The 9,130-nt window shown below is 35.9% G+C and overlaps 1 protein-coding gene across 3 annotated transcripts; it reads left to right on the top strand.

The window, feature by feature from the left end:
* Positions 1–2,245: 2,245 nt before the first annotated feature.
* ccdc28a (coiled-coil domain containing 28A) lies at positions 2,246–7,376 on the top strand. Of its 3 annotated transcripts, none has more exons than XM_069179439.1 (6): positions 2,246–2,353; positions 2,860–3,048; positions 4,541–4,704; positions 5,157–5,272; positions 6,275–6,297; positions 6,975–7,376. In XM_069179439.1, the coding sequence occupies exons 2-6, from the start codon at positions 2,894–2,896 to the stop codon at positions 7,027–7,029; spliced, it is 513 nt and encodes a 170-aa protein (XP_069035540.1). In that variant the 5' UTR covers positions 2,246–2,353; positions 2,860–2,893; the 3' UTR covers positions 7,030–7,376. The 3 variants fall into 3 exon arrangements, with proteins under 3 accessions (XP_069035540.1, XP_069035534.1, XP_069035537.1); XM_069179433.1 differs by having other exon boundaries at positions 5,157–5,311; XM_069179436.1 differs by having other exon boundaries at positions 2,263–2,407; positions 5,157–5,311.
* The last annotated feature ends 1,754 nt before the right edge of the window (positions 7,377–9,130 follow it).

Here is a 9,130-nt window from a genome sequence, read left to right as displayed (position 1 = left end):
AACGTATTCTAGAGACAAATGTGAGACCATCTATCCGATAGCTAAAGCTTGGCTGAAATTGGGTCATGCAACAGGACAACAATACTAAGCACACCAGCAAATCCACAACTGAATGGCTGAAAAAGAAAAGAATCAAGGTGTTGGAATAGTCAAGTCAAAGTCCAGACCTCAACCCCATTGAGATGCTGTGGCGGGACCTTAAGAGAGCTGTGCATAAACGAATGCCCTCAAACATCATTGAACTGAAGCAATGTTGTAAAGAAGAGTGGGCCAAAATTCCTCCAAAATTGTGAGACTGATAAACTCATACAGAAAATGATTACTTCAAGTTATTGCTATTAAAGGTGGTTCTACAAGCTACTGAATCATGGGGTGCACTTAGTTTTTCACACGTCTTCTGCATGGTGGCTTATTTTTTGTTAAATAATGACATAGTGGACTGTTGGTTGTCACCTAATTTCAGGACCTGGTAAGGACCAGATGTTTTTTTTTTGTTATGTCCTGATATATAAAACCACAGAATTGAAAGAGGGTGTACTTTCACATGACTGTAGGCTTTGAGTAGATAAGCAGGCAATAGACATCACTAACAACCAAAAACTAGACAGTACATTTAAGTTCATTACATGATTAAAAATAGCAGCAATGAAATGTATCTCACTTAGGATCTTAACAAACCTGAGTCCATTAAAAATTAGTTTACTTATGCTAGCAAATATTTAACCATGATTTAGTGTAACCATGTGTAAACAAAGTTTTAATATTTTGTCAAATGTTATTTTATTAGTGTGCTGTTGAGAGTATAGTTTCCTTACAATATTTATTAGCTAACTTTCCATCAAATAAAGTGTTCTGTGTTCTAGTCTTGTTATTGTTGGTGGCTAAAGACATGTTCCTAGAAAATACCATGTTCCATTTATTAAGGAAATAAACTACCTATGTGCAACAGGTCAAGAACACAACTAAATATGGTAAATATAATTATTTTTAGAATACCTTTAATTTTCACCAGAAAAATGTTTGACCTTTCACAGTAATCCTTACTAAAGAGTAATAATTACCCTTTAAGTAATTTTGAATAGGAAAAAAAGAGACAACCGTGAGAACAAGCTTCAAGATTAGTATTACAATATTGATTGGCCTATTGAATATTTGTAGAAGATTATTAAATACTGTTCAAAAACATGCTTCCTCTTCTGCACTGATAAGTAAGATGTGAGGCTGTAGCACTGGTTACCCAGGTTTGGAGTGGGCTGTTGATGGTCTTCCACTGAATTATGTCTGCATATACTGTACAACCGTAGCTGGTACAGGAAAGGTGTGATTCTGTTGAGAACCCATCCATCAGCTTTGCCATAGGCAGCCCCATCTGATGTCAAGATCCATGGTTTCGCTGGCCCCTTCCAGGCCCCTTCTCTGGAGATGCTGATCCTCAGATATTTTAGGTACTGGAAACCAGACAGATTTAAGGAAAAGTTTCCATTAATCATGTCCTTCTGTAGAACCAATGCTCATTAATTTTTGGGCTTGTTTCCACTAAAGGTTTGGGAAGAAGTATTTAGGGATGCTCCTAGAGAAATCAACCCATGTGTTCGTACATCATACATGGCTGATGTTGGGCTTAGGTTTTTGGTCATTTATCACCTGGAAGAGAACATTCTGAAGGGTGGAGAGAGCATGCATTGGCAGTCTGTTTGCACAGGAAACCTGCATACATCAGGACTGTAAGAAGTTTATTTCTGAGCCTGCTTACAGTGCCTCAGATTGGACTGCGAATTCTATATCCTGTGACAATAAAATCAGTTTTGCCTGTAATATTGTAACCACAATCACTGGACATAAAAACAGACGACATCTTTATGTGGAGGAACAAGTAATAGATTTATTCCATGCTAAAAAAACACAATGTTTCGGCCGTTTTTTTTCTTCTTTTTTTGAGCATGGAATAAACCTATTACCTGTTCCCTTGCAGCCTGCGCATGCTGACGCAGCTACCCACCTGAACTATCTTCTTTATGTGTTAATATTCCTACATTTGAAGTTGTTAATAAACGTATTGAAAAAATAGGTAAAGGAATACATGAAAAGGTTTACAATAGGACTAGTACAACTATAATTTTCTTTTCTTTAAAATGTTTTTTAGCTGTTGTGACAATACTATTCTCATTTGCTTCTGGGAGTTGAAGTGTGCTGCACTCTGCTGTTGCCGGACTTTAGAAGCTGGAGCACTACATTTCCCACAATCCTTATCTTTTCCTGACTTTACGGCGTCGGGGTACTGTTGGACATTGCAGAAACATACAGTACGGAAGAGGAATGTGAAAAACCAAGAAAAGTATATTTTTATAATCAGGTACCTGACTTGGAGCAGATAGATATGCCATGATCACGAGAATGTAACAGAAATGTATGCATATTTTCATACTGCATTAATTGATGTGGTTAGAGACGAAGTTTGATGATGTCAAAACGTAGTTTTTTCTACTCTTTTCCCTTTAGCGACGTTTTGCTTCTGTTATGTGTACGTTATATTGTTTAAAGTTAATATTTTTGTATTTCGTTTTCATACAGTTAATTACACGTAACTATATGTTGTACAGTCTCGGTTGACATGCCTCTCGAGTCTTGTTGTTTGCTATGGTTGGGTAACTTGCTTAGCTGTAGAAATGTGCTTTACAGTAGATCTTTAGTAGGATTACTAAAAGTAGGATTAAGGTTGGTTTTGGTATTTACTGCCTACTCGGTGCGTCACTTTGCAAGTACGTCGACATCCTTTTTTTTAGTTTTGCTGTGTGGATCCGCAACTGTGTCATCTGTACAACAGCATCTCTCTTGATAATCTGTGTCGTTGTCTTTCAGGCAGGTGGGAGCTGTGCAATATTAGAGCGACCAAATGGAGGAAAAGAAGCTAAAACGAAAAAGCCCGAGGACATCCACAACCCAACCGGCCCCAGCGGTCAACAGCCGGAAAATTGGCGTGTCCTCTGGTAGGAACATAGGGTTTTCTAACATGGGAGCACACTCCAGCCAAAAATCTAGGACTCGAAGGTACAGTATGTCTGCGATTTTTCAATTTTGTAGAGGTTTTCCAGAGTCAAAATATGGGAGGGTAAGGTCCTTCACTGAAATAAGTTACATATACCACTTAAGCGATACTGTATTGGATTTATAATGTCTACACATTTTAGAACACATTTAAAATATTCTGTTTCACCTATATTTATTTTTTATAATAATAATGTTAATAATAATATTTCACTGTGTCATCATGGTAATGAGGTATCAATGTATGCTTTGGCTTTTCTATCAATGAAAAGGGATACTGATCCCTTGTTCCTCTTACTCTGCTTGATAAAATGTCACTTGCTGCCACCTGATTGTAGAGAGCTCTAGGGTAATGAGAAAACAATATAAAAATTCAAGTCTGGGGTAGTTGGCTGCACTTAAAGTTATTGAACAGGTGTTCTTTTTTTTGGAGTTCTGTAAAAGGCTATTGAATAGCCACAGAATACATAAACAAATTATCCTTAAACATGGATGACGCCTTCTCTCAAGAAGACTTGTTTCTTTTTAGGGTTTCTCCTTTCATTTTCAGATTTCAGCTTTTCATACTGTACCTGTCCTACAGGTCTGTTTCGTTTGGACAGTCTTTCCCAATTGCTCTGTTCTTTGTTATATGCTTTATGTGCCAGTCACCTTCCTTCCACCTGTCTCCCTCACACCTAAGAATTCCATTTCAGAATGGGATTAAAGTTTGCAGTGAAAGCACATCATTAATTAGACTCCTGTGAGCACAATGGGACTGGCAGTGTGAAAAACAACCGGTAGCTCTGTACAATGTGACCACTGTTTTGGCGTGAGGTCCTGAAGGGTAAATGTTCTTTAACATGTAGCATATTTGTCCAGATTAAGGAAATGCCAAAAGAGAAATAATTGATCATTTGAAAGAAAAAATACTTTAAAATGTTTTGCATTCTTCTCCTGATTAGTGCCTCAGTTGTTCTGGAAGATTTTTTTGGTCTTCATGATTGAATCTTTGCTTGAAATTCGCTACCTGACACAGATGAATTTATTCTGAAATCATGTGAATGATGATTACCATACACGGAGGGCATTCAATTGTGTGACTTTTAAAAAATAATTTTGTGTTCTTGAGCAAATTTTCTTTTACCATAGGAAAGGGGAAGAATACATAGAAAACATATTTTAGTTTTTGATATTTTTGCAATTTATTCTGATATTTAACTTGTTTCACCCATACAAGTGTTTAATATAAGCATACACATTTTTTATAAAAATATTTTGAAAAAATCGTGTAATTCTGAAAAATGAAATCACTGGACAGGAGTGAAATTATTTGCAAGGCACTGTGCATGAATATAGGCATTGTAAGTAAGTGGTGTCCATATGAGATCATAGTTTGATGTGATGTGTAATGTTACATTATTGCTAAATTTTATGCTTTATGTAGTTTTTCAGGAGAAGATTACAATTGGATAAGTAATTCTGAGTCTTCACAGAAAATGGCTGTTTTTTTCAGGGGTGTGAAAGACAAGTCTAGGCTGCAAGGCTCATCAGGAAAAAGTACCCAGTCCGCTCCTATCCAGCATTCCTTCTTGACCGATGTGTCTGATGTCCAGGAGATGGAGAAGGGTCTGCTGAGTCTCCTCAATGACTTCCACTCTGGGAAGCTGCAAGCCTTTGGTATGATCAGAGTTGAAGAGTGTTTTAATGGTTACACTCTTTAGGAGAACCCATATAAAAATCTTTAGAAACTAAGAGTACAGTCATTTTTTTTTGTGGTAAATGTGTGACTCAGCCAGTAAAGGCATTTTCCCGGACACAGGTTGAGCTCTATAATCCAGGCCTTATATGGGTCAGGATCATGTCTAAAGTCAGCTGTGATCAGGACTCCCCATGCAACTGCTCACAATTAGCAGAGCACCACCAAGGGTGGGGTGAGAATAGTCCTCCTGGGCATCTTGGCTGTCAGCAAAACGAAATGATACTGATTCAGTGGCTTGTAAGAGCCCGGCCCTTCTCAAGATTTGTAGTGGAATAGAGAATTATATTGAAGGTTTGCACTGGTTGGAAAAAACTAGATAGTTGAGCACCCTTGGAGTTAACATCCAGTCTCCTACCTCTCTCCCCTCCAGGTAATGAGTGTTCTATTGATCAGATGGAGCACGTGCGAGAGATGCAGGAGAAATTGGCTCGTCTACACTTTGACCTCTATGGGGAGGTGGATGAGATGCCTGAGGACCAAAAAAAGGTTGCCAGTGACTCAAACTTGGATAAATTACTATTGAACGTTAGTAGTTTTTAAATTTCTATTTAAAAACACATGCCTATAATGATTTTGGGGTATTAAGTTATTTCTAGTATCACATAATTAATTACTTGTGAAAATTACTTGAAAAATTACTTGTGTGTTTCAATGCTGTGTTCCATCCCCACAAAATGTTTTTATGTGCAGTGGTATATGAATCAAGGCTGCCTGGGTGAATAATGAATTTAATCCCCGAGTACTTTTTCAGTTGGAATTATGTTTTTTTACTGTACTTTGTTTACATCTTGTGTAACTTGTGAAGAGCAAAAATACCAAAAGTTAAAAACACTGTGCTCATTATAAATCTGTTGGATTTAACATTTATTCAAGTTAATGTGTGCTAAAATGAAGATGTATATTAAAAGTTTGAAGTGTATAGTTGTCAGGGGTAACTAGAGACTCGCACAGAATGTTCTGAGTGCAACCAGGAATGGGGTTGTGTATAGTCAGAAAGACTTATTTTTCTTATATATTATTTCCTGAAAGCCCATCAGTGTCTCTTGTAAATGTTTAGGTAGAGCCATAGAGGCTGTCCATGAAATCTGAAACTCTTTCTCTGCTACTACAAACCCAGTACAGAGAGCAGAAAAGGATGCCTATATTGATTCTTGTAGTATTGAATTGTAGAAGTTGGGTTCTTAAGCAGCACAATATTTTTACTTGGTTATTGTGTATGTACAGTGTATATATATATACAACTATGGTATAATACTGTAATACTTTATTATTTTAATAGTGTCTAAGTGCCTTTATAAATAACTCTTTTCTTTTTTAATATTGAAAATATTGGAAAAACCTTTATTCATAGTTAATCGCATTAACTATCACTTGTGACTTTAAGTTGTTCCTTTACAGTCACTTTATGATATATTAACTTAGATGTGATGTTTAAAATATTTTTATATTTATAATATTTATATTTAATTATTGTTTGTTTTTTTACAGCTTGAAGAGTTGAGTTCTTCAATGTATCCTTTCCTTATGTGGATGTGAATCAAGTCAGATTTTGTTTTGCCTTTAAACTAGAACCATATCTTAATGGGTGCAAGGGGATTGCTCCAGTACCACACTGTGAAGTCTTTAACTGCCACAGAAAAGTCCTTGCAGTTTCATGTGTTAACCTCGAATGTTTTTCATTTATCTTTTACGCTGTCTTTTTAGAACATTAAAAGGTATTTTTTTAATATGACTCCTACTTTCTTTTAAGTTTTATGTCTAACAAGTTGCAGATGATAACTGAAGAACCTTATCTTGGAAACCCATTAGTAATTTGGTATTCACAAAAATAGCCGGTTTGCAAAGGAATCAATTTTTTAATATTTAAAGATGAAATACAGAGACTGTAGTCTCCATGACCCACAAATCAGTTTGACATTTTTCTAATTTTAAGGTTAATGAAAAGGTGGTGTAATTCTGTAGTTTATTAATGGAAACCAAGTTTTAGAAAATGAAAATGATCTTACTTTGACACTCATTTTTATGCATGTTGCCAGCTGAATCAAGCACTTTGTCTCTAGGCAAACTGCCCGGTCTACAGTAAATGCGTTACATAAGCAGTTATCGTACAAGAAGAATCCAGCACTTGCTGTTTAAATGCCAAGCATAGAAAAAGTTTTAAATGTAATCCTTAACTTTTTGTTTTCAGACAAAAGCTGAATCTTGCAGACATTCAGGATGTTCCAAAAGCTTCCAACATCTGACGACATATTCATGTCAAGGACTGCCTTTTGAAATGCATCCACAGGAGCTACAGAGCAGTATATTTTGACGTATATGTATTCGAATGTTTTTAATTTTAGGATAACTTAAACCAGAAGTGTCTAAATGCTACGCTACACTGAAATTTAAGGTATTTGCTTCTAACTTGTGCATTTTTTTGTAACTATTTAATTTAATTATCTTAAAAAATGTTACACATCTCTGTTTTATCAGTGACCTTTTTGTAAATATTCTAGAAAAAAAGTGAATGTGACTTTTCCATTTTTCAGTTTTTTTTAAACTTGAGGAGTATTGCCAATAAAAGTAAGAAGTGTGCTGTGTACAACTATCAAGTAATTCCTTTCTGTGTTGTGAAGTGTAGTTGGGATTTTCAGGTATCTCTTTTGCAAAATATTAGACTGCTTTTATCTTATTTTGTAATTTTACTATTTTACTTGAATGAAAGCAACAAAAATTAGCTCAGTTCAAATAGTCTCTCCTTTTCCTTCATTAAGGTTTTTAGAGGGTAATGTAGCACTGCTGATTGCTTTGCACCTTATTATTTTCTAAAGCAAATGTGTTGTTTAAGGGCACGGTGGATCTGGGACTCTGGATTCAATTCCTGAGGTGCTATTTGTGTGGGGTGTGCCTCTACACACTGCCAGCCTGTTTTGAAAGTACAACTGTGCCATTTGTGTCATAAGAAATGTTCAGTAAATCTGTATTCTTTTTAAAAGACTTAAAAAAAGGTTATTATCCCTTGCCGCCTACTTTATGAATGTTCAAGTGAGATGTTGAGGTATTAGTTTAGTAACACAGGTAGTTCAGTTACAATACAACAGCAATAAATAGTCTTGAACATATTTAAATTTTAAAAGAATGAGATTTTTGTATGAATTGTAATAAGAAATACAAATATTAAAAAGCTATATAAAAAAGATAAATGTGTTCTTTCTGGGGAGAAGCAAGATCTGAATACCTAGATGGGGCTGTTCAGCATTTCTTTGAAGTTATGGTCAACAAATAACATTAACATTGTTCATGTGGTCCTATGCCATTTCAACACAAGAGCACATGAACTGAAAAGATTAATTTACTTCACATGACACATTAAAATAAAATAAAAAACAGCCACTCAAAGAGGCATTATTTAAATTACTGTAAGAACAGTGAAAAACAACCTTACCTTGCTCGAGTAATTAAAATGTTTTGCTGCAATAATTAGCAGACTACTCCTCTCAAAACTGGATACCAGCTCTGTGTAAAAGAAGCGTCATGTCCCATAAGGCAGAGGGTTGGCCTGTGAATGTCATATCTGTCTGAAAAATAAGAATGCTCACTTTTTAAAAACTGCATTGGCTAAAGAATGGGAAATTCAGGAACAACAATTGCTTTCACATCAGCATTATAATTATATTTTGTAGTCTAAATTAAAATGATTAGCATGCTAGAATGTCATTTAGGGATCACTTTTAACAGCTGAAAGATGAATTTACCATTTTCTGCGAGCCATGGAACACTTGCGTTGGCAGAGAGAGCGTTGGAGCGTTGGATATTCACTGATTAATGCCTTTTTGCTCTCAACAGGTATGGACGATAATGTCTGTGAAGACTTTGTGGTGAGAGTTGTGCTAACTATGCGTTGTTTAAGCTATGGCTTAGGGTGTGGACATGTGATAACGTGGGAAGGAATTTCTTTAAATGCCTTACTGAGGACAACCTTGGTGCTCAGTACTATATCGATATACCTGTTCCTGCAAGCCAATCTAATTTCCCAACAGGACAATTCGGGATTACACCCTGCTAGGATTAAAACAGCATGTTTTCAATAAAGCAATGTCTGCCAATGTCTGTCATGCTGTGACCATTTTGTCCTGACCTGAAAACAGAATATGTGTGGGATCTACTTGACAGTGCTATTTAACTGGACACAGCCATTACAAATCAAATCATTTCTTGCTGATTTGATGTTTGGCTCATTACTTACATTGATGGATACAGCCTCATTAATGTAGGCATTTGTTATGTCTTACCCGATAGTAATCGTGAATTTTCTGAGCAGAGGAAAAGATGTAATATTCCAAAAACACTGCATTCAATGCA

Source organism: Lepisosteus oculatus, chromosome 2 (genome assembly GCF_040954835.1).
Source record: "Lepisosteus oculatus isolate fLepOcu1 chromosome 2, fLepOcu1.hap2, whole genome shotgun sequence".
Lineage (NCBI taxonomy): Eukaryota > Metazoa > Chordata > Actinopteri > Semionotiformes > Lepisosteidae > Lepisosteus > Lepisosteus oculatus.
Note: the sequence above shows the minus strand (reverse complement) of the source record. Positions and strands in the feature narration are given on the sequence as shown.